At 44.2% G+C, this 25,305-nt stretch overlaps 1 protein-coding gene across 2 annotated transcripts in view; it reads left to right on the forward strand.

Moving 5' to 3' along the window:
- The window catches only part of TNFRSF21 (TNF receptor superfamily member 21), a 32,575-nt gene extending 8,755 nt beyond the window's left edge, over nucleotides 1-23,820 (forward strand). For both annotated transcript variants that reach the window (XM_080997406.1, XM_080997405.1), the window contains exons 2-6: nucleotides 814-1,465; nucleotides 4,066-4,572; nucleotides 10,748-11,013; nucleotides 21,086-21,299; nucleotides 22,396-23,820. In XM_080997406.1, the coding sequence (XP_080853532.1) occupies nucleotides 820-1,465; nucleotides 4,066-4,572; nucleotides 10,748-11,013; nucleotides 21,086-21,299; nucleotides 22,396-22,625 (1,863 nt within the window). In that variant the 5' untranslated portion in view covers nucleotides 814-819 and the 3' untranslated portion in view covers nucleotides 22,626-23,820. The remainder of the gene's footprint in view (nucleotides 1-813; nucleotides 1,466-4,065; nucleotides 4,573-10,747; nucleotides 11,014-21,085; nucleotides 21,300-22,395) is intronic.
- Nucleotides 23,821-25,305: the final 1,485 nt, after the last annotated feature.

A 25,305-nucleotide genomic window follows, 5' to 3' on the forward strand; every position in this document is an offset into this window, starting at 1 on the left:
ACTGGCGCCAATATAAATCCCCCCCTCCACACTGATTACATCCCTCTATTAGGAAAGTTGTCAATTAATTCCCAGTCTTTGCTTCCTCTGTTTTAGCCCGTTTCCAATCTATAAGAGGACTTCCTCTCTTACCCCATGTGTCTTTGCTGAGAAACTTTATCTAACACTTTTTGAAAGTCCAAGTATACTGTGTCTTTCCGCTCTCTTGGATCATTCCTTTCCATGTGTTTGTTGACCCTGTCACAGAACTGAATGATTCTTTCACCAATTTACCCAGAAGTTATGCTAACAGGCCTGTAACTTCCTGGATCCTTTTTCCATTGGCTGCTTAATGTTCTCTGGCAGATGAGGCTGTTTTAGGGCTACAGGAGGAGGACAACCGTTCCGGGATGGGGGCAGCTCAAAGGGTCAAAGGCAGCTTCTCCTCGGAGAGTCTTCTGCCAGTCCTCTGCCAGAGGCTTTCCAAAAGGCAATTCAGAGGGAATGGGTTACACCTGCCTGTAAGAAGGAACCCCACAGGGTCTATACGTGTCTGTCAGGATGCTATGGAAAATCTTTAAAGTGCCATTAGTAGACATTTTGTTGGCAGCTTTTTAGCAGCTTGCGTATTTCTCCCTTCAGAAGCTGATGACCTGCCTAGAGATCAGGGCAGCAAACTTTGGCTCATGGATTGGTAGATGGGCAAAAACTCTTCCAGGCCGCGAGCCGAGCATGTCTTTCAAATGCAGTTACCTAAATAGAGTAAAGCTGATACGGCTTGCTGTGACCTGCCTTATGGTCTGTAGCTAACTTACATTTATCTCTGTGTTTCAGGGATTTATGTTCCTTGGTACCACTGATGCTCAGTCAAAGCTGACATCTGAACAGAATGCCATAAGCCTCTCTTCTGGCACATACAGCCATTTGGATCGTGCCACTAACACAAAGCTGACTTGTGACAAATGTCCCGCAGGAACCTATGTGTCTAAGCACTGCACAACGACCAGCTTAAGAGAGTGCAGCCCATGCGCCAGTGGAACATTTACAAAGCATGAAAATGGGATAGAGAGATGCCATCCATGTAAAAAGCTGTGTGAGCCGCCGATGGTTGAGAAAACCCCTTGCACTGCTTTGACGGACCGTGAGTGCATCTGTCTGCCTGGTAAATTTCGAGACGGTGATGCTTGCAAATCTTACTCCGTGTGCCGCGTTGGGTGGGGCCTAAAAAAGAAAGGAACTGAAACAGAAGATGTCAAGTGTAAACCTTGCCCTCGTGGCAGCTTCTCTGATGTGCCTTCTAGCATGCTGAGATGCAAAACATTCACTGACTGCTCACGAGCAAACATGGTTGTGATCAAACCAGGGACAAAAGAGAGAGACAACACTTGTGGACTTTCACCAGCTTTTCTGACTGGAGCTGGGCTTTTGTCAGGACCAGAAGAGGGTGGAGAACATTACAAAGTTCCTTCTACTTTTCTTTCCAAAGGTAAGTGAACAGCATTGCCAAACGTCTGTAGCTAGGGCATACAAGATTGGGCAAGAAGTATGGTATGTTACATTTTTGTATATATTTATATCTTTTTTATTATACACATCTTTGTTGTCGTCCCCCATCCCCTCACTTCCCCCCCTTTTTTCTCTGTATCACTTTTTCTTTAGAATTGAAATTCTTTCAATAAAATATTAATATTAATTTTTAAAAAATTAAGTGTGCTTTTCTGAGAAAGGAGCTGGTAAGGCGTTAGCTGTGTTTTGGAATGCCTTCTGTACAGAGGCACTTCCAGCTGATGCATTACATGGTATTAGAGACCCTTTACCCAGCTGCCAAGCGGTGCAATTATGTCTTGGGTCAGCTCCACACTGGTCAGGGTCTATTTCTGCCCTGGTGGTGGTTCTGTGTTTAGCACAGCATGCCATGACTTTTCTGAGCAGTCTGAAGCCATGGAGATGGGAGAGGCTTTTATCTTGTAATCCTCCTATGCCTGCATCCCTCACAGGGACTCTCATGGAACTTCGTGGGACTTCTGGGTAGATATGCCTAGGATTATATCAAATAAGATCTTCTTTTATCCCAAACGCTTCAGACTAGCGCCATCCTGTTCATGATTCTGTTGCTTTGCAGCAGTCAGGAGAGTAGGTGCTGATTGATTTGAATGGTGGCTTGTTCCATTTTGTTTTGCAATTTATATATTGTTACGTAAACACCTCCATGGACACACAGGTGGACATCCCTCCTTTGGATACAATCCAAACTGCAACCTTAGTAGCTCTTGCATAGCAAGGGTTGTGGAATCAGTTTGTACTCAGTGTCCATTCACTGTTATGGATCAAAACACCATTACTGCAAATGTTTGCCATAGCATAAAAATCATAATTGGAATAATTTTATGATCTAAGTCTATATGTGCTATTTCTTTGGAATGAACTAAAAACTGGGTTGACATGCAATTGGAATATTCCCAATGTTCATCAGATACCTCCAGCCCTTTTCAATACATAAACTATTGTATTGGTGGGATAAAATGTATTTTTGTTAACTTTCTGGCTGACATAATGTAGCAACAGCTAATCTTAGTACAGTGGTACCTCGGGTTGCATACGCTTCAGGTTACAGACTCCGCTAACCCAGAAATAGTACCTCGGGTTAAGAATTTTGCTTCAGGATGAGAACAGAAATCGTGCTCTGGCCGCGCGACGGCAGCAGGAGGCCCCATGAGCTAAAGTGGTGCTTCAGGTTAAGGACAGTTTCAGGTTAAGAACAGACCTCCGGAACGAATTAAGTACTTAACCCGAGGTACCACTGTATTAATAAAGCTACTGATCAGTTTCGCTGAAACTTACCAGAAAAATAATAAATCAAGATAACAAACTTTTAATAAAAGAATGGAAATGGTTTATTGAATATCTACAAACTGTAAACGGATAAGAACATTGGGTGGATTATTGTAATAACCTGTAGTTTTATAGGAGTATATATTTGAAATACATGAATAACTTAAGTTAATTTAGAATATGCAGGAAATGTAAAAAATAAATTTAAGGAACCGCAGAAAGAGGAGGAAGTAAGTCAGGGACTTTAAAATGGCTTCAGTGGATCCATCGTATTACCCAGATGTAGCTATTGAAGTCGGATCTGATTGTGGTAACAAAGTATTGTATCAAAAATATGAGGGACTGAATCAAGGTTGTTAAAGTAAGATCCTGGTTCATTGCTGTGCGATACATTATGACAAAGCATGGCTGCCAAACTGAAAGAGGCGAAGCAACAGACGTGGCCGGACTTGAGCCAATATATTCTCTTGGTCTCAGCATAGCATGTTTAGAAAACTTAATTCATTTCTGACACTTTTTCTTTGTAATGAACTATCAATGGCTTTCACCATAAAATCTGGTCATGCCTAATCTAGAACAAGGAGAAAAAGCATGCTTAATGTCATGTGCATGTTTGATTATTTTTGCAAGTTTGGGATCCCTGCAAAACAATGGCTACACTTTGTCAGAACGATGAGCAAGGTGTTGGTTTGATTTTTGCTGTTTAGTTTTGGTGTTGTAAACATTTTTGAATATTGCAAAACTTAACTGAAAGCTTAATTGTGCCTGTGACATTTGAGGCTTTATTTATAGCCTTCCCTCCACCTTTAGATCATCAAAGCAGCTTGCAAACTTGTTTGGAAAAAATTGTTCAGAATCTCATCAGGGACAGGCTTCCACATACAGACCTTCTATCCTAGAACTATCTCCCTTGCCCTTTGCAATTATTTGCAACCTCTTCAGTCTGGCTGTCTTGGCCTCCAGCAGTCGAGCAACAGAGCACCCCTTTCCCAGAAGCGCATTCCCTATTAAACAAAATTTGGGGCTGTTGTTGATACCAATGTATGGGTCATGAGGTTCAACTTGCTCCTTCCACCCAGTTCTTCCTGTGGATGCTGTTATATGTATATTTGTTTGCACTCACATAACATAAATGAGAACCCCCTTTGTAAGTCCTCTAGGAATCAATTGTACTTAAAGGGCATTTGGGCCAGAGCTACAGTAAGAGTGGGTAGGTTCTATACCTGCTGCTCTAACATCGCATTTGTTTTTCAGGTGTGAATGCTTCGGTTTCCAATTTTTCTGCCACCCCTACCCCAAATGTGTCCGTTGACATGGTGGAGCCAACCAACAGCTACAATGGGACTTCAAAGAATGAGACTGTAGTTGTCAACGTGACTGATACGGGATATGCTACGCCTTTGAATCACCAGCAAACCTATTACCATAAGCACGCCCCTCCCATCCTGAAAATACAGCCAGTGCTGGAAATGAGTGGCAGTGTGAAATCCAGCATTCCCTACAACCCCCCCAAGAGAGGCTCTCCAAGGCAGGCTGCCCACAGGCATTTTGATATCAATGAGCACCTGCCCTGGATGATCGTGCTGCTGCTGCTGCTTGTGCTGGTGGTGATCGTTGTGTGCAGTGTCCGTAAAAGTTCTCGAACTCTAAAGAAAGGACCAAGGCAGGATCCCAGTGCCATTGTCGAAAAGTCCGTTTTGAGAAAATCTTCCACTCTGACTCAGAACAGGGAGAAATGGATCTACTACTGCAATGGACACGGTGAGTGATGTCGAGCAAATTCCACAAATGAAACCTAGAGAATTCTGTTCATAACTGAAATTGTTCATCCTGTTTAACTTAAAACAAGAGTTTTGCAGCACATTAAAGACCATGCTATTGAAGCTGGCATTTTTCAGTTGGGGAAAAACAGCTTTGTGACAAGATGGGATGGCAGCTTGGAGTAGGAAAACAAGCGATGGGGATAGGATCTTTCCCACCTCCACCTGCCCCAGAACTAGAGATTGAAATCTCCCATGGCTACTTTTTGGAAAGAAGTACGGCCATTCCGAAACAGCAGCTTAAAAGTTGCCTCTGGTTTGATCCTAAACTTAAAGCACTATGGAAGTGGAATGGCGTGCCTTGACGAGCTTTGTATTCGTAAAAGCTGTTTGCTATTAACTCCTGAGCGTCTGTGATGTGGCAATTATCTCAAAATGGCTCGGCAGGTTAAAGCAAATGCTGATGTGGTCCATTTCTCTTGCGTGTTTGCTGGCTTATCTGCCTGTGTCTGTGCCAGGTGTATTCTTGCATTACTTAAGGCACGGTTCTTCAAATAATTCCTATAAGGATACTAGTATAAATGCATAACATTTCCATTGTCTTCAGCAGAGAATAAAGTGAGAAAGCCCAGAATGGCTATCATAATACTGTTGATAGATCAGTCAGCTGAAAAATGTATGCAGGCTTCCAAGTTAGTTTTCTTATTCAGCAGAATAGAAATATGCTCAAGGTTGTGGAGAGTCCTCAGGACTACTTTGAATTACTGTCTTCAGAGATGGCTAAGCCCCAGTTCAGGGACCCAATCTGCCCCCTTCCCAGGAAAAAGAAATAGAGTAGGCTGTGCTGGGGTGAGCAGAGCCCAGTGCCTGCTGCGCAACTGGGACTTGCACAGTTGGGTGGAGATCAGCTGAAGAGAGAGGGCTTGTTTGGCTTGTGGGGGGTGGTTGCCCTCATTTCTGGCTACCCCAGCTGTGTGCATTGTACCCTGCAATGCTGGCAAAGGTAAAATTTAGCTCTTGGGTCAGGAAAGGTTAGCCAGCCCTCCATTAAACTATGCCGCAATTTTATGGACCCCTCAGCAGGTTTAATCTTCCTCAAAAATATATTCTGCTACAAAACTTAAATACAGAATCAGTGATTATACATCACAGATGGTTTTAAGACTTCCACCGCTTTTATATATTTGCAGCAGGAGCTCCAGAGAGAGAGAGAAGCTATGCTCCTGGCCTTTTTCCCCCTGTGATACCCCACCATTGCCTTTAATTTTAGTCTTGCCCACAGTTGGCATGTGACCCCACCCAAAAACCCTAAGAGGATGTGCCTTTTGACAAAAACCGAGGTGGAAATCTATCTAATGTCTTCCTTTCTTTCTAAAATTTATAATAAGAAAGTTCTACCTCTAGCACGCTTTTGTGCCCCCTTTGGCAGGCCCACTTGCAGCTTTGCCCACCACCCCTGGCATTAAACCTGAATAGGGAATTCTGCATTCATTCATAAAGCCAAGGCTCTTCTCTCCGCCTCCAGTTACTTTTGGCAAATGGGAACACACAGCTTTTCCAAGTGATTACATGAAAGTGGGGTGCTGACTGCATCTTCCTCAACTTCAAATGCTTCTCTAGAGGCTGTACTCTTTTCTTTTTCTTTTTAAAGAAACATAGACGCTGCCTTCACTTCACTCTAGGGGAGGCTCCTTGTTTAACATGAACTGCCTAGTTCCTGGAATATAGATTTTCAAGCAACTTATAGGGTCTTCACCTGAGTCACCCTGCCAGTGCGTTCTTTCTCTGGAATTTGCCGATAGCTGCCTCCAAGCTGGCTAATGCTTAATGGCGATATGCAAGTATCCTGGGGCGGGAGCCTACCTGTTAGCCTTTGCTTGCTTGATGCCTTACTCCTCCCCAGGAGGCAGGGAACCAAACAGTAGCCACTCTCAGCAAAACAGGTCACTGTGGCGCACGCTGCCAAAAAGGGCTGCCTTTCCTAGTTGTTTCAGTCTGTTGCTCTTAATTGATCCCTTTGCTCTTAATTTGCCCCTTCTTCTTTTTAAATAAATGTTATTGTTGCAACACAAACACACACGGCACTAAAAGAATAAACTTAGAAAGAAAATACTGTACAAATACAAGTACGAATATAGACACAAATACTAAACAAATAATAAACATATCACCATATTTCACTTCTTGCTTTCTTCTAATTGACTTCCTTCGTCCTCAACGCGGGTTTAAAACCAGTGCAGCGCACAGAAATGCCGTTTGCCTTCCTGCTGGAGTGGTACCTATTTATCTACTTGCACTTCGTGCTGTCGAACTGCTAGGTTGGCAGGAGCAGGGACCGAGCAACGGGAGCTCACCCCGTTGCGGGGATTCGAACCGCCGACCTTCTGATCGGCAAGTCCTAGGCTCTGGTTTAACCCACAGTGCCACCCACGTCTACTTTCATATTTAATAAACTGTTTGCTTCTCATTTCGTTTTCTCCTACTTTTCTTTCTATTTTAGACTTTAACAGCTTAATTTGTTTTGCAAAAGTTAATCAAAACAAGTCCACGTATTAATTTGAGGACACTGCTTTTTAAGATAATCTCTATTTTCCCCATTCCTTTTGAAATTTTTGTTTAGACTGACCCCTAACTGCATCTGTCATTCTAGCCAACTCAAAGTAATCACATAATTTTTCTTGCCATTCTTTTTTTGTTGGTCTGACTTGTTTTTCCAATTTTTGGCAATTAGGATTCTTGCCGCCGATGTTGCATACAGGAATATTTTTGTGTTTTCCCCAGTGATATCTGAATCTAATATTCCCAATAGAAAAGCTTCTGGGTTGTTGTTTTTTTACGAAAGTTTATTTAAATATTTTCTTCAACTCCTCATTTACCAAATCCCAGAAGTTCTTAATTTTATCACAGGTCCACCACATATGTAGGCGCGTCCCCGCTGCTTGATTGCACCTCCAGCAGAATTTAGGTTTTGTTTTATACATTTTAAATATTTTGCGTGATGTTAAATACCATCTATAAAACATCTTTAACAAATTTTCCTTTATCGTCTCACAAGCTGCAAATCTCCAATTCTCTTTCCATAATTTCCCCCATGATGATAACTGAATAGGTTTGCCAATGTCCATTGCCCATTTAATCATTACCTCTTTTACTTGTTCATCCTTCACCTCCCACTCTAGTAAAGTTTCATACATTTTTGAGATTACCTTTATCCTATTTTGTAACAATTCTTTGTCCTATATTCAAATTTCTCTTGCAAAACCTTTTTTTTAATCTGTTCTGAACACTTCCGAACAGTGTTCTGATGGTGGTACTGAATCCACCCTGTTTGGTGATGTTTTACTTCCTCATATTTTTTCAGTTTCAATTTGTTACCTTTTTCTTCTAGTAATTAATTTGCCCCTTCTAGGCAACTATGCAAGTTGAGCCCTGAAGGAGAAAGCTGGACTGGGCAGGGCTGACGGGGCAATGAGGTAGGGTGTTCATGAGCAGGGGGACAGAGGGCATATTTCCCAGGCACCCCCCCAAAAAAGAGGGGGGGAACTGAAGCCAGCACAGGAAAGGAGGATGGAATCATGGAAATTAAATGGAAAAGAAAACAGGGAGGGTTTAGATAAAGGAGGGAATTAATTGGAGCATATGTGATTATTATTATTTTTTAAGATCCATAACCTTGGTTTAGTTGATCCATAAGCCTATAATCTCATGGAAAGTAGTAGCATAGAAAATGTTTATATCCTACAAAATGATCATTTTAATATTTTTTCCCAAGTAAATACCACCCAGTCTAATGAGACTTAGTTCACGTACGTAAAAATGAAAGCTCGGGATTTGTGACTTTGCCAACTGCTGCGATTTGGGGATAAGGGGAAAGCCGATCTGCAATATCTGTTCAATGAGAACTGCAGTCTGCAAATACTCAAAACTAGTTTTCAGCTTTAAATTGCCTTTGTCCTGCTCCCCTTGCCCCCCTCTCAGTCCTCCTCACAAGCTCTTCCAGGTGATTTGTGTTTATGATGTGGTTTTGTTTTCTGTCCATGTTTGGGTTATTGTGTGCTGAGCCTAGTTAGCTTTTTGTTAGAGAAAGGCACTCCACGCGTGTTCAGAGTACTGGCTTGAGTTGGGCTGGTGTTAGACTCTGTAGTGAGGAAGTCTCAAGCTTGTTGAAAGCCTAACGTAATATAGTGAATAAGAGCAATTATTTATCAGCTGGCATTCCCCCTGCTTCAAGTCTCAACACTATCATGAACTCACAAGGTGACTTGAGGCAGGCCACAGTCTTACACCCCCTTGATGTGAGAGTCTGCCTAACTTTCCAAAGTATTGTAAAGATTGCTGTGATATATATTCCAGGGAGTTGTTAGACTGCGGAGAAAACAATCATTTTAAGGAGTAGTAGATTTATTGTGGCATAAGTTTATGGACCGGAGCTCACTGCATGCATCTGTGAGTACTCTGTACTACAAAATGTCATGCTGCAATAAAGCTGTTTGTTTTCCAATGTCAGAAGATTCTTGCAGTCGGTGGAATTCAGTGAATTTGGCAAGAGTTCCCTTAAGAGATTCTTTCAATACTGTTAAGGGAACTCTTCTCGAACCCACTGAATTCCACTGATGGTAGCAGATTGACAGGGCGAATGGAGGTGGATCACCCCCACTTGATAGACGCGCTGACAAACACAGCATTCCTCAGATCCAAAGATCTTCCAAAGGACCGCTGCAATGTCCTACGGGGCAGTGGGAGGGCAGCCCCCCTGGGGCATGGACAAGGCTGTCTGCCTGAGGAAGGGAAGACTGGTGAGCCAGAAGAGGCTCTAATGGCCTGTTGGCTTGCTTGATCAAGAACTCCATTCTGAAACTGCAGAGGTGCTTTCTGTCCAGCCAGTTTGCAATGGGGGCACATTTCACAGCTGTGTTCTGAGAGACTTGCACCCAAAATGCCTTATCATGCTGGGACTTCGGCTCATATGTTGCGTTTGTATTTTTCATCTCTCCATCAGTACTAAACAAGGTACCTGGTCCCTGAGTTTTGTTTTAAAAAGCTGCTCTTTGAATAGAAAGGTCACTGCTTGCAATAAAAGGAAAGTTTTATTTCCTTATACTAGTGAGTTGGCTGTGCAGTCTCTCAGAATTTGGCATCAGCATAAATGCCAGAGTAATTCTGAAATACATTTGAGTTGTAACCAAGTGTTGAAGGTGGAAAGGAAATCATGGCTATCATCTTCAGTCCTCCTCAATTTAATATATATCTTGGTCTTTCAGCTTCAAATCAGCTTCAAATTCTTCTATGTGGTGCATGGCTTCCATGCTCCTGGTGGCAACAAACAAGTCTCCTTGCCCTTTGCTCCATTGCCAACGGGAAGCAGAAGCAGAAGACAATTGGCTGGCAGCCTTTGGCAATGAAGACAAATTAAAGGAGCCCTCCCACCACTTAGGGCATATGGGAAAAGGATGTTGAGGCCCAAAGTAAGCTGGATCCACAGGTTGCAGGAGGTATTTTCCTCATGTTCTCTCCTCTGGAACTTCACATAGAGGGAAATGGAGAAAGGTGCCTTCTGGATGTCTGTAGAGCCCTGAGGTTCTGTATGGATAGATAAGTGAGACAGTTTCTACTAAGCTTTCTCCAGAGGTGGTCCAGGTCATCCATCCTTTTCAAATCCCAAAACTCTTCCTATTATTATCTTTTCAGTCATGGGGGAATGTTGCTCCCCATGGGCCCAACTCCCCACTGCCAGACTCCAGTGGATAGATCTTGGGGTTCTAGTAAAAAACAAAGTAGATCCTGAAAGTCCAAAGTCTGCCCATCTCTGCAGTATGGGAATTGCAGAAGCACAAGCAATAATACCCATTTTTTAAAACCCTTCAAATTTAGGTGAACCAAAGTGGCATCGCCATAACTGCATGAGGCAATGATCAGGGCTACTCATAGGATCCCCAACTTGGCACATTTTTGGAGGACATAAGGTGGCACCCTCAACTATTAAGAAAGCTAGAGCATTGGTGTTTGCCTCTCAGTGAACCTTCTGGTTCAGAAAAAAATATTAACCAGTAGACTACAAAAAAGCTTTTGAAATACCGCTGTGAGGGACCTTGTTGCTTGGTCCGAATATGCAACGATGACCCCTGGGAATACTAAGCGAAATTCAATTTTCTTTTGGTTTATCACCCGTCAAACAGGCATTGACATTCTGAAGCTGGTGGCAGCCCAAGTTGGAAGCCAGTGGAAGGAGATCTACCAGTTCCTGTGCAATGCAAGCGAGCGGGAGGTGGCTGCTTTCACCAGCAGCTATTCTGCAGACCACGAGAGGGCCTATGCAGCTTTACAGCACTGGACCATCAGGGGCTCTGAAGCCAGCCTTGCCCAGCTGATCAGTGCTCTCCGTCAGCACCGGCGCACAGATGTGGTGGAGAAGATCAGGGGCTTAATGGAAGACACGACACAGGTAAGATACACATGTAATGCTTGGCTCTGTTAGCTCATGCCCAGCACAATCCTGACCATGTCAGCTCAGAGGTAAGACCTATTGGATTCAATGGGACTTACTTTCAGGTAAGTGGAATTAGAGCTGCAGCATTAGTGAATTAAGGCTCGGTCCCTGCTGCTGATTTTGAGGCCTACAAACAGGATAGCCCTTTGTAGGGTTTAACTACCTTCATAGCACCATAGACTTGTAGAACTGGAAGGAAGACCGGTGGTCATCTGGTCCAGTCCCCTGCAATGCAGGAATCTTAACTCATATCCTTACATTCCTGGCAAAATGTTGCCAGTTTCTTATGGCCTGAAAGATTTTCCTCAACGATCTGATGGAGCTCCACTTTTTGTGTACCATGAATTCATGGAACCTGGAGGAAATCATGCTTCCCGTTTTGAGAGGTGGCTGTGCCGATAGATAATAACGGAACCCTTGTGTTCTTGGACCAGATCTTCGCCTCCTTCAGGCATCCTGGTATTGGTTACATGTGTCAAGCAGGAATTGTACAGCAAAATACAGGGAGCTAGCAGAAGAATTCCCCTTTCCCCTTGTTTCCTTGTTCCTTGTTTCACTCCATGCTTCTGTAAGCAGTTGGAAGCCCTGAAATGACACTAGTACCTACCAATTAAGCAGTGCATAATGTAGTTTAAAGTTGCTTTCTGAAACAATTGGCCAGTGTCAATCCTATAGTTAAGCAGCAAAGTGGGACTTTACCACTATCTTCCAGCAATCTCTCAGTATTACGGAGATCCTGATTATACCACAGAGAGTGCACCATTTCATAATGCCAAGTCAGCAGCAGGTGATTTTCTACACATTTGTTTAAATCAGGTTTGCCTCTGCCTTTTATTTTTAAACTGTATTACACTTTTCCAAGCACGTTTCTGAGCACAATTCAAAGTGTTGGTGCTGACCTTTAAAGCCCTAAATGGCCTGGGTCCTGTATATCAGAAGGAGCATCTCCACCCTCCTTGTTCAGCCCAGACACTGAGGTCCAGCTCCAAGGGCCTTCTGGCAGTTCCCTCACTGCAAGAAGCCAAGTTACAGGAAACCAGGCAGAGGGCCTTCTCGGTGGTGGCTCCTGCCCTGTGAAATGCCCTCCCATCAGATGTCAAGGAAATAAGCAACTATCTTACTTTTAAAAGACATCTGAAGGTTGCCCTGTTTAGGGAAGTTTTTAATGTTTAATGCTGTATTGTGTTTTTAACATCCAACTGATGGGCGGGGTATAAATAATATATTATTTATCATTATTTTTATTATGATTACTTATGGGCATTCATGTTTCCTTTTTGCTGAAAATCTTCTCTCTGAAGAAAGACCTGACTAACGCAATTATGTGGGTTGTTGGTCCAAAGCCAGAGGCTTTTCTGACAACATTGAGCTTTTGTTCTTGTTCCTGTTTTCCCTAGTAAATATACTTTGCAATAGATCATGGTGTATCAAAAAGTTTTGTGTGTTATTGTGTTCCTTTCAGTGGGGCAGTTTTTTTACGAACAGGGTGCTGCATGAGTGACTCCTCAAGTCTGTTTTGTGTTACCTGAAATTTGCTCTCCTAGGCTTCGTTCTTGTGGGTGCAGGATTCTCAGCTGTAACCTGAGCAGAGTCATCTGTGCACCAAGCTTGGCTTCTGATTCATTGTTTTAAATAATGAATACCTTCGTCTCACCATGTTATGCGCTGCAGTTCCTGTTCTAATTTTAAGCAGCAGAAAGCTAAGCATTTTTCTCTAACCTCTTCTTAACTGTGCCACATACAGCTGTTGTCTCTGTGTTCGGTGCTAGATGAGTTCTTGCATCAAATATTTGTGTCTAAAAGCTTAATGCAACATCACCCTACCTAAAATCATGTCATGAATATGATTCTTTGTCTGTTATGTTTCTGTGGGAACTCAAAGGAACTGCAGAATGTGGTAGTGGGTGCAGACTTCAACTTGTATCTTAAGAATTCATTCCTTCGTTCATTCAAAGCTTCACAGAACAGCTTACATATCAATATGATGAACAAAGTCCCTGCCCTCAGGCTAGCAGTGTGAAAAGACCTAGACACACGAGGAGGTGTCTTGTGAGGTGCTGGGCTCTCCTACCTTGGAGGTGTTTAAGCAGAGGTTGGTTGGCCATCTGTGAGGGAGGGATGCTTTGGCTGAGATTCCTGCATTGCAGAGGGTTGGACTAGATGACCCTCACGGTCTCCTCCAACTATGTCATGGCTTTCATTGGCTTTTCTGGTTGCAAATGTACATTTTCAGTTGGTGATATCCAGCCAAGTCATAGTCTGAGTACTTAAAGTAATTCACTTAAGTCCATTGATTTCAATGGGCTTACTGTGAACATGGCTGACATTGACTATTGCTCAATGCCTCACCCATGCCCGATGAAGTCTCCAAAGTGAAAGGAATACAGTGGTACCTCGGGTTAAGAACTGAACTCGTTCCAGAGGTCCGTTCTCAACCTGAAACCATTTTTAACCTGAGGTACCACTTTAGTTAATGGGGCCTCCCACTGCCGCCACACGATTTCTGTTCTCATCCTGAAGCAAAGTTCTTAACCCGAGGTACTATTTCTGGGTTAGCGGAGTCTGTAACCTGAAGCGTTTGTAACCCGAGGTTCCACTGTAGTTTCCATGGGGCAGATGGTGGGGCTTCAGTGCCTTGTGTGTAATTAATTCCTTGGCTCATCCCTATGACTGCTGGAAAGAGAATAAATGAGGTAAAATGAGGAAGTGTGTAGATTTGCCCAATTCAAGCCAGTTGCAGAATTTGGTTACTTGGTGCAGAAGTTTGATAACAGTTTTGCATACAGTCTTGGAGGTGACAGAAAATCAGTCCTGGGTTGTTGTGTTCAGTATTCTGTTAGTATCCATTCCTGCTCCAGTAGGATATCCAATAAGAAGTCGTCATCGTCTGATCTGGATTTTGCATTCCATTGTCCCAGTGCAAAATCCTGGACACTGTTCATTTGAGTCCTCTGGTGTGGCATGTTTAAAAACCACTCTGTGCAGTACATGGGGACAGGAGAAACTGCCTTTTGCTGAGCTCGGTTGCTGGTTCATCTCTCTCAATACTGGGCTGGCATCAGCTCTCCGGGGTTTCAGAGGGGATAATCCCAGCCCTGCCAAGAGGGACCTCCTTCTGCATGCCGAGCAGGTGCTCTGCTGCTGAGCTACAGCCCGCCCTTCTCCATAGCAGCCGTTTGTCCAAGAACATCAAGTGTGTTCTGACTGACTGACTCTTTGGCAGAAAGCCAGCGGTGTTTCATAACAGCCTCCTAGTGTTTTGCTTACAGTACATGTACAGTCAGCAGATTTGCATGACATTTTTCCTGCATAAATTGGGCTTCTAAAAACTATTATTGCATGAATGCCATAAAACTGAAGGAAAGGAAAGCAGTCCCCTTAAGTGCATCTGGCTGGCTGGCTGGCTGGCTAGGTGGCTCTTTGTGTTCCCAGACCCTTGTCCCCATCGCCAGGATACTGTAAGTTGTTAGGGGTTCAAATAGACTAATAATTCCTAATTCTTCCCCTCCCTTTTTAACTGACACTCTCAATGTTTCATAAGTCCTGGAATATTGGTACTGTCAGGCTGTTCAGGTTCTTGTTTGCAAACTAATACGCTTCTGTGTATATGGGAGGAGGGGGAAAGGGCCCTAAGTATGCAGAAATGACTGACTTGTTTTGGGTGGTTTTGCTTTGCTTTGCTTCCCAACCACCGAAGTTTGGTATTAAAGGTAAAGGGACCCTTGACCATTAGGTCCAGTCGTGGACGACTCTGGGGTTGTGGCACTCATCTCACTTTACTGACCGAGGGAGCCGGCATAGAATCATAGAATCATAGAGTTGGAAGAGACCACAAGGGCCATCGAGACCAACCCCCTGCCAAGCAGGAAACACCATCAGAGCACTCCTGACATATGGTTGTCAAGCCTCTGCTTAAAGACCTCATGTGGCCAGCATGACTAAGCCACTTCTGGCGAACCAGAGCAGCACACGGAAATGCCGTTTACCTTCCCACTGAAGTGGTACCTATTTATCTACTTGCACTTTGTGCTTTCAAACTGCTAGGTCGGCAGGAGCAGGGACCGAGCAACGGGAGCTCACCCCGTCATGGGGATTCGAACTGCCGACCTTCTGATCGGCAAGCCCTAGGCTCAGTGGTTTAACCCACAGCGCCAGCTGCATCCCTATGGATGCTTGCAACAAAATGCTGCAGTGTGACAAATCCCCCAACAGGAATGCTCCTGTTCAAGCTTTATGGGCCTGCACATGTACTCAGTGTTTGGTTTGGGCCCCTTTTGCATCAATTACTGCGGCGTGGCATGGATGCTATCAGCCTGTGGCACTGCTGAGGTGTTATGGAAGACTTCTTCAATAGCTTCAATAGCAACCTTCAGCTCTTCTGCTTTCTCGGTCTCATGTCTCTCATCTTTCTCTTAGCAATGCCCCATAGATGCTCTATGGGCTTCAGGTCAGGTGAGTTTGCTGGCCAATCAAGCACAGTAATCCCATGGGCATCGAACCAGGTTTTGGTACTTTTGGCAGTGTGGGCAGGTGCCAAAGTCCTGCTGGAAAATGAAGTCAGCGTCTCCATAAAGCTCGTCTGCGGAAGGAAGCACAAAGTGCTCCAAAATCTCCTAGTAGACGGCTGCGTTGACCCTGGACTTCATGAAGCACAGGCTGATAGCATCCATGCCACGCTGCATTGAGGCAGTAATTGATGCAAAAGGGGCCCAAACCAAGTACTGAGAACATATGCATGCTTCTACTTCTCAGAGGTCCAATATTGCTCTATTTGCAGTCCTTGTTTTGCTGATTTCATTTAATATTCTAATTTCCTGAGATTGTTAATTTGGGGTTTTCATCAGCTGTATGCCATGATCATCACAATTATAACAAATAAAGGCTTGACATATCTCGCTTTGCGTGTCATGAGTCTATCTCATATATTAGTTTCATCTTTTAAGTTGAATTACTGAAATAAATGAACTTTTCCATGATATTCTAATTTTCCAAGTTTCACCTGTAGACATGATGGTGTGAGCGGGGAATTGTAAATAGCAGGGTCTTGGAAATTGTTGAACCTTTCTTTTTTTAAAACACCCACCCACATGTAATATTTCTGTGAGATTTGTCTGCATTACAAACCACGGTTTAGTATTGCATCTGATCTGGGCCATAGTCACCTTGGCTACTGGGCAAGCTGGCTGTAGTTGTTATGCAGGTGCTATAATTAATACAACACTTTCCATTTACACAGCTCTTTATCTCACCTGGCCACAACCTTGTAAGGTAGGCCAGCAGGATTACCATGTGGACTGAGGCTGAAAGAATAGTGACTGTCCCAAGACCATCTACTGGATTTGTGACAAATGCGAGATTTGAATGGAAGCGAGTTGAGTCCCGCTTGATCGTTTCACTTCCCCAGCTCTGCATGTGGTTGGAAATTTGAGCTTCTAATCTGCTCTTTGGCTACAGAATCCACCCACCTCTGGTGAAAATAAAGGAAGGGGTCAAGTATGCCCCTGGGAGAAATTCTGGCAGACTAGACACCTACCATTTTGATGTTGGCGCTGATAAGGAAAAGTTCTGGGGTGAGAGACTACTCAACAGCCCAGTACAAGTCCCCCACAGGTCCATGCGGTCAGTAAAAGAAGGAAATTCTAGCCAAACAGTGGTCAGTAGATCATGATCTTTATTGTTGCTCAGCAGGTCCCCACAGGAGTAAGGAACTCCGAGCATGGGGCAACATTGACTTTTAAAACTTCCCACAATATCCCAGAATACAGTTCATGCAGCATCATTGATACATCAACTTTACATCACTGACATGTCACAAAAGGGGAGGGGGTAGACAGAGGTTACACTAGTTCAACCTTGGCAAACATGTCCAGACGAGACCTTGGTACAAGATTAAGCATAGGCAAAACATGTCCAGGCGCCTCTCATGGGGGGTATGGGTTTGGTTTTGTTTGCATTTTTTATTATGTGTTTCGTGTTTTTTATCTCGTATTTTTTATGTTGTGAACTGCCCTGAGATCTATGGTTAAAGGGTGGTGTACAAATGGGACGCGGGTGGCGCTGTGGGTAAAACCTCAGCGCCTAGGACTTGCCGATCGACAGGTCGGCGGTTCGAATCCTCGCGGCGGGGTGCGCTCCTGTTGCTCAGTCCCAGCACATGCCAACCTAGCAGTTCGAAAGCACCCCCGGGTGCAAGTAGATAAATAGGGACCGCTTACCAGCGGGAAGGTAAACGGCATTTCCGTGTGCTGCGCTGGCTCGCCAGATGCGGCTTTGTCACGCTGGCCACGTGACCCGGAAGTGTCTCCGGACAGCGCTGGCCCCCGGCCTCTTAAGTGAGATGGGTGCACAACCCCAGAGTCGGACACGACTGGCCCGTACGGGCAGGGGTACCTTTACCTTTACAAATTTAATAAATACATAAATAAAAATATTTTTAAAATACAGGATTTTAGCAGAGAATTGCATGACTGGGATCTGACTGTTTAGCCTGAAGGCTGCCTAGAAGGAGACACACAGAGTCTGGAGAGTCGTGGTGGATTATACTGGGTTCATGGAGATATTTTATTAGCAGTCATGGGAGCTAATTGCCTTGAGTAACTGAGGGTAACAGTATCTGCTCTCCTGGGCGTCCTCTTCTGTCCTCCTATGACCCCTTTTCATTTCCTATTTCCTCTTGTCTCTCCCTTCCCTGCCAGTGCCAGCTGCTCCTGACGCAGGCCCAGTCAGCCGCATTGCACCGAGGCAGCCCTTTCTTTGGGAAGGACCAGGAAGCTCTGGGCCCAGATGCTCCATGCTGCAATTTAGGGAAGCCACAGGGCTGAGAAGCAGCTTAGGAACCTGCTTCTGAGCCCAGTGAAGATTGGGCCGACTGCTTGAACGAACGGCTCAGAATGTGTTTTTATTGCCGTTAAACCTTCTCAGTTTAACAGCACTGACTTCTGTATATTGATGATTCCGACTGGAATATTTACTCATTTTGCGTCTCGTGTTTGGGCCATGTATTGAGGCCTTTTTACTGGTGGTTAGCAATATTAATCTCTCTTGACTTAAACTGCCTGGAATGCCACAGCTACGAATGTTGGGTTGATCAAAAAAGTAGCAAGCTATCTCTAGTTAGCAAAGCAGTAAGTATTTGGATGTTTGCGAGACCTAGCACCCTTGACGGAATGCTTGTGAGCTGGAGGGAGGCAAGCAAGTCCTGTGCTCACCTTGGTCCAAAATAAAAAAAAAATCCGTCCAGTAGCACCTTAGAGACCAACTAAGTTTGTTATTGGTATGAGCTTTCGTGTGCATGCACACTTCTTCAGATACACAAAAGCTCATACCAATAACAAACTTAGTTGGTCTCTAAGGTGCTACTGGACAGAATTTTTTAATTTTGTTTCGACTACGGCAGACCAACACAGCTACCTACCTGTAACTAGAACTATGGAAGGCATCACCTTGGTCCAGTGAGTCCCACCACTGAAAGGCCCTTCTACTGACTCTGGGGAATGTAACGGAGGCGGGCAGATACTCCCTGAGCCCAAGTAGAGCAGAGTTTTCTCCTGGGGATGCAACCTGGGGCTCAAATGTCATTCTCCCCAGTGGAAATGACATGGATAATGTTAATTTCCACCTGGAGCTCTGTGACTCGTGGTCCCGGCAGGAAAAGGCGCTCCACCAGTAGCAGAATACAGTGGTACCTCGGGTTACAAACACCTCAGGTTACAGACTCTGCTAACCCAGAAATAGTACCTCGGGTTAAGAACTTTGTTTCAGGGTGAGAACAGAAATCGTGTGGCGGCAGTGGGAGGCCCCATTAACTTAAAGTGGTACCTCAGGTTAAAAACGGTTTCAGGTTGAGAACGGACCTCCGGAACGAATTAAGTTTGTAACCAGAGGTACCACTGTACTGGGCTTTGGGAGCAGTCCTTGAACTTTGTGTGACTGTTTCGTTTGAACACTGGCAAATAAATGGACCCTTTTGGGCTGAGCAGTTCAGTTGCTCGTGCGTTCCTATTTCCAGCGAGGAAGGCAGTAGCTATTTGGCGGAAAAGCATTTTTAAGGCTTTGGTCATGATTGAGCCTGAGCAAGTGGCTTTTCTTCTTGCTTTAATACAATTCTAATTCCTATTAATTCTCTTTCCTTGCCATATTCAAATATATGTACAGGCCGTAGCTCAGAAGCAAAGCACATATCTGTTGCCGACATCCATTGTCCCCAACACCTTCCATTAAAAACATCTCTGGTTGCATGGCTGGAGGTACATGCGGCCGCAGGAACATTTTAGCTTCTGCCTTTGGCATTGTCTCTGAGCATGTTTTCTCTCTCACACAGTGTTCTGTATTCTGTAACATGTAAAGACATTGTAGCCTAGCACCTTCTTTAGCATGCTAATTTCCTACCCACCAAGGGAATTTCCAATAGGATGAGCCCCTCCTGCGATCTGGCCCACCTCATTCTGCTGCCTCCTAGCCTCCATTACGTGTGCTCAAGCACAAAACCATGCACAAGGGCGCTCGTTCAGAGGGGGAAGAAGAGAAGAGGACGGAGCTACCAGTCATCTAAGCTACCAAATATCAAAGCCCAAACAGTTGCTGTGTAGGAAACTTGTTTCTGCTTCTCTATTTTTGCATGTGGAACCTGCACGTGCTCAGCTGAGTTCACTTGAGTTTTAAGACATTTTTACATGAATGCTGCTTTGTTCAAATTGAGAATTGAATTGGCTAGCTGAGCACTCTGTGCGTGTGTTTATTCTCCTTTTGTTCTTGGGAACCCTTCCCCCCCCCCTTTAAAGCAAGGCTCTGTGGGTGAGTCAGCGTTCAGCCCCGGCTGCAATAGACTTGCTCTTGATGTCAGAGCATTAGGCAGGATGCTGGCATGCACAGAGGGTCCTAAGAGGCTCTTTGTCCATCTAGTGGTTAAATAATTCAGTTTTGCTTACCCCCCCCCTTTTACTGTGTCCACTTCTTTAAAAATTCACTTAAAAGTATATTACTTTAAAAGCCCCATTGGACGTTCAAGTTCCAAAAGAACATTCTCAAACCGGAAAATCACTTCTGGGTTTACAGTGTTCGGGAACCAAAATGTCCGAGTTCCAGGGCGTTTGACAACCAAGGTACGACTGTTTCTTGGGGAAAGGGCAGCCTCTTCTTACTATTCAACACAGGCACTTTTGTGCAAGTTACTGATGCCTCAAAGCCATTTATTAGTTTTAGTGTTTAACGGAAACCCAAATGAGTAACTGTACATTCAAAAGTAATTGTTATAAACTACTGTAAGATGGCATGCAGTTTCATAGTGCAATGAAACCAGAGCTTTTGCCCTCCTGAAGAGGGGCGAGCAACTGCCTCAGGCAGCAGCAACAGACAAGGCAACAGGAAGGGAGCTTCAGAAAGCAGAGGGTTGTCTGTTGCTCCCTCCCCTAGTCTGGCGGACTGGCAAGAAGCCCTTGCAGAGTCCGGCCCCTCACCCCTCACCCCGCATGCTCAGCAGGGAAGCTTTGCAAGGGGTTCTCCTTAAGGTTGTTCAACCCAGCTGTGAAAGTTAGACCGTGGGGTGCAGAGAATGACCTGCCCCACCAGCCCAGAAGGGTTCTCCACTCCTGCTCAAAACCAGCATTTATTGGCCTGTGATTTTAAACCTGAGTGAGAGAGAACCTGCACTGACTCATCTTGTGTGTGTGCTCTGAAGTCAGCCCTGTTGCTGCAACTGCTTCATCATGAGGATCAATCATTGCATTTTTTCTGCCCCTGAATGAACAAGAACACCCCCCCCCCCAAAAAAAAAGGTACAGGAAAGATTGGCAATGTCCTGCTCCTTTTATTGGCCCCACACTCAGTTGTGGAGTGGAGAATTTCTTTAGCTAATAAGCTTTTCATGTTAATGCCGAATAATTCTCTGCAAGCAGGTTGTTTTAAGTTCTCCTAGAAGTGGATTGGCTGATGGTTCTTCTCAGCCCTGCAGGGTGTGACCTCTTGCACTGCAGAGATGCAATACTGCTGACTCCTCATGTCCGATGCATTTTGCGTCCTTGTCTTTCAGCTTGAAGTTGACAAATCGGCTCTTCCTGCAAATCTTGCTCCTCTAAGTCCTAGCCCAGCTCCAAAGCCAGATGCAGCCATTATTCCCGTGGATCCATCTCCCTTGGAGAAGAACAAGTGCTTTTTTGTGGATGAGTCAGAACCGCTTCTGCGTTGTGATTCAACCTCCAGTGGCTGCTCTGCTCTGAGCCGAACAGGCTCCTTTATTACCAAAGGTACTGAATTTTGCCAGTCTGAAATCTCATCTCATGCTTTAGTGTTTTTTGTCAGACTTCAAAGTAAATGGAACAACAGTAACATATTAGGAATGCAGACTTAGATTTTGTTGCCCAAAATACAGCAGTGTGTGTTTCTAAACATTCCTTTTGATGATTATCACCCATAAGGCAAGTTATCTACAAAGCAGCTTTGTTGTTGATTTTATGCCATGCCAAACATTTTAAAATAACTGCAATTGTTAGTTCCATTTTTTCCTGTCATTGCTCAAGGTGCAGTTCCCTCCCACTACTTTATCCTAACAGACCTGTATGGCCCAGGTGGGTCATCTGGGGTACCATTTTCCATAAGCCAGGCAAGAGGATGCTGGGCTACCATGATAGAGGGGTTTGGAAGAACCTTAGCCCCAAAATGCTGGAATCTGAGCTGATAGGAAAACAGGATAGAAATAAGAAGCTCAGGGTATTGCAAACAGGCCCTTAAGTGGGCAAGAAGCGGATTCCACATGAACCAGATATGGATGGATTAATGAGCAGCATTTGCATAGCAAGTTTAGGGGTGGGGTGGGCTGATTTGCTGCAAGAATGCAGATTTCCCTGTTGGGTTGGATCCAGACTTACAGAGCAGTGCAAACCCTTGTTATTCCAGGCTGGATGGGTTTGGGATGAAGTGGAGGTGTCTGATAGCTGCTTGGTTGTGCCGTTGGAGGTTTTACTGTTTCATCCTTAGTCTCTGTTAGGTACTTGCAGCTATCAGGCTGCCCTTAGGACTCTGGGATAAGCAAGAAGTGGGTGGTCTCCATTTTTCAAAACATTAAGCTCATCTGTTGCTGCAGTCTCTGTTACACACAGATTTCTGGCTAGGCAGAAAGCAGGTGTAAAGAGAAATATGACAGTCTTAATAGTATAGTAGAATTTCCTTTGATTAAACAGTGTCTGCTCTAAGCACGCTGAGAGCCTGGATCCAACCTCAGGAGTGTAACTTATAGTTTGGCTCTGTGTTGAGGCTTCAGTTTGCAGCTGCAGAGGTTGCTGTGGCCAAGGGACTTTTGGCAAATCCTGGGTTAATAGCAAAACGCCCTCTTTCTTTCCACAGAAAAGAAGGATACTGTGCTGCGACAGGTGCGCTTGGACCCCTGTGACCTGCAGCCCATCTTTGACGACATGCTTCACATACTGAACCCAGAAGAGCTGCATGCCATTGAAGAGATCCCACAGGCAGAAGATAAGCTGGACAGGCTTTTCGAAATTGCTGGTGTCAAGAGCCAGGAAGCAAGCCAGACTCTCCTGGATTCGGTCTATAGCCACCTGCCTGATTTGCTCTAGACTGGCTCACCAAATGATTGCACGCTGCACACATATTCTGGCTGCTACTTGTGCTCGCTTGGCGCCTGTTAAAGACAACATGCCGGCAGGATATTTTGTAGAACTTGTGGCCAGTATTTTCTTCTAGGTTTTGCTTTTTCCTTCCTTGCCGGAGGAGGGAGGGGCAATGTGCACCCTTTCATGTTTATTATCTGAATTAAAAGGTCTTGTTTCCCCCTCTTAATTACAACATTTTAACCTGTCATTCTAACCACTTAAAAACAACAACCACAGATATTCTTTTCAATTTTATCTGTTGAATTTGGACTGGCTTCATCTACTTCTAATCTCATCATCAATTAGGGGTGTTTTTTGTTCTTCTTTTGATGTTTTATGTGTGGTTTTTTTTTTAACTCCAACTTGAAATATATATATATATTTTCTCATGGCAGGTATTTTTAATTCTCATTTACTGCCCTGCTCATAACTGGAGGCTTATGTGAAAAACGGTTGTCAGTTTGATCAGCTTTTCTTAAGACGTTATAAAGAAAAAGCACCTGCACTGCTGGATGATTCCAATTGTTGATGTTTTACGAGCTCCTTGTATGGTTTCCAAGTGGACAAAGCAGATATTGGTGGGCGACTCCTCCAAAACATGTTACATGTAATTTCTCCAGCCTTCAAGATAATGACATTTTGGCCTGCAGATGAATGTAATTCTGTCCACTCAACTCAAGAGGAGTACTTTGCCTTGCCATTTTAGGATTTCAGTGGGCTTGGTAATTTGGGTCATTTTTGGAGTAGCACCTGGAGCTGGACTCTGGAAGGTAAACAAGAACCCTGGCAGGGCCACATTTCTCATTCTACAAGACATTGATTTGTGCTTCAAATTTTTGTCTTTTTGTGTGTGTGTTTTTTTAAAAAATCTATACGGATGTGGCCAATAGGTTTCAAATACCTCACTTGGTCTTTGCATTTCCCCCTCCACACAGACATCACTTTTTATTAAAAATGCTGCATTGTAAGAAATCTGCCTCTATTATATTTGCAACTACTATGCCAGTAATAAACCAGTCCATGGTAATGCTTACTTTGGAGAGGATGTTGCAAGGTGGAATGTCCTACCTTGCATGGGGAGGGGAAGGAGAGGATGACGTTGAAAGAAACTTGCCTTCTCGTATACTAATTTATTAATAAATAGGTGTTTGCTATGTGATGATGTTTCTGTCTTAACCGCCATCCTTTGTTGGATACCTTGAAAACAGAGTTCTCAATGCCGTGGCTGGGATTTGAATGAGTAAGTGTCCTGTCCCCCTTGTCCCGTCTTGAGACTGCAATTCTGTACTCACTTACCAAGCTGCTTTAGATCCTTTGGGAAATGTTTCTGCCGTGCCTTGAAGTCTTTCTACATCTTCAACCATGAATGAGTTCAGGTATCCATTAAAAACACCAAATACCTGTTTTGCCTTAAACTAGTTGAATTTGGTTTGAGCAGTTACACATTCCTTGTGCTGCTAATCATGGCAAGGAAACCAGAAATATTTTGTGTTGCTGGAGGTTTTGCTAATGGGCTTAATGGATGTTGCAATCCTTGAACAAAGAACAGAGTGAGCACAACTGGAAGGAATGTGGAGGCCAAGTCTCTGTATTGTTTCCTGTCTCTGAGTCACAGGGATCTTTCGGCAGGCTTCCTTGGCTGGCAAGCCAGCAGCCTCATTTCCCCACGCTTCTGTCCTGGCCCTGCATATCCAGCTGGAAAACACAGCTTTTCCTGCACTTTCTAAAATAAAGGTATTCCCTGACATACTCCGCAAGAGTATTAATTAAAAGGGCAAGCATGCTCTAAATTAATTTTGCCACCAATGGGAAGCTAAGAGTTGCCAGGCGTGTCTGTCTGCTTTAGAGACTGCCTTTTGCAATCCTGGTGAATTCCTCTTCAGTGGACGTAAAAAGACATGGTTGGTGTGTCAGAAGTGAAGAGTCGTTGGGGGGCAGGTGGGGATGTCCAGAGAGAGCCTGAGACCCCAAGAGGCATTTTCTGGTGACAACCTAGCTATACCCTTCTGATCAAGTTGCTGTGGAGTACAGTATACTCAAAACATCAATTTTTGTGGAATCAGCTCAATTTTAAATCTAAAGTGACACTACGTGTGGATGCAAAAGCAACTTTCCACTGACTTTGCAGAATGAAACATTTGTAACTCTGTTGCATTCATCTCAAAGATCCTTTACAGCATTCCAATAAGCATTTATAATCTAATCTGTGAACTAATGATTTCCTCCAGCAACACAGTATAGGAGATGCCGAGAATCTCAGAGTTAGGAGTCTCCAAAAAGCATTGCCATTCAGTGCTAGCAGAGAAGTATTATCTGAACAGCAAAACTCATAATGGCAAAAATTCATCTGACCCTGTTAATTGAGCTGACATAAATCCTACTTATAAATCCTACTATCAGCCTCCCTCTTGCACAAAAAGGCTGCCTCTCTATTTTCTAATCAGAATAACCCATGAAATTAATTTGGCATGAGCATGTGACTCAAACTAAGCAATGGGATACTATAGACCAGGGCCTCCCTAGCTGTTGTAAGCGCACATGGAACTGGTCCTCATATATATATAATTTATATAATGCCACCCATAAAGGGGTTGCCAAGTAGGTCATCTCCAAGACTACCCATGAAAGGGTATTAGCAGAAAGA

The sequence above is a fragment of the Podarcis pityusensis genome (genome assembly GCF_964106645.2).
Source record: "Podarcis pityusensis genome assembly, chromosome: 3".
NCBI classification, from domain to species: Eukaryota; Metazoa; Chordata; class Lepidosauria; order Squamata; family Lacertidae; genus Podarcis; species Podarcis pityusensis.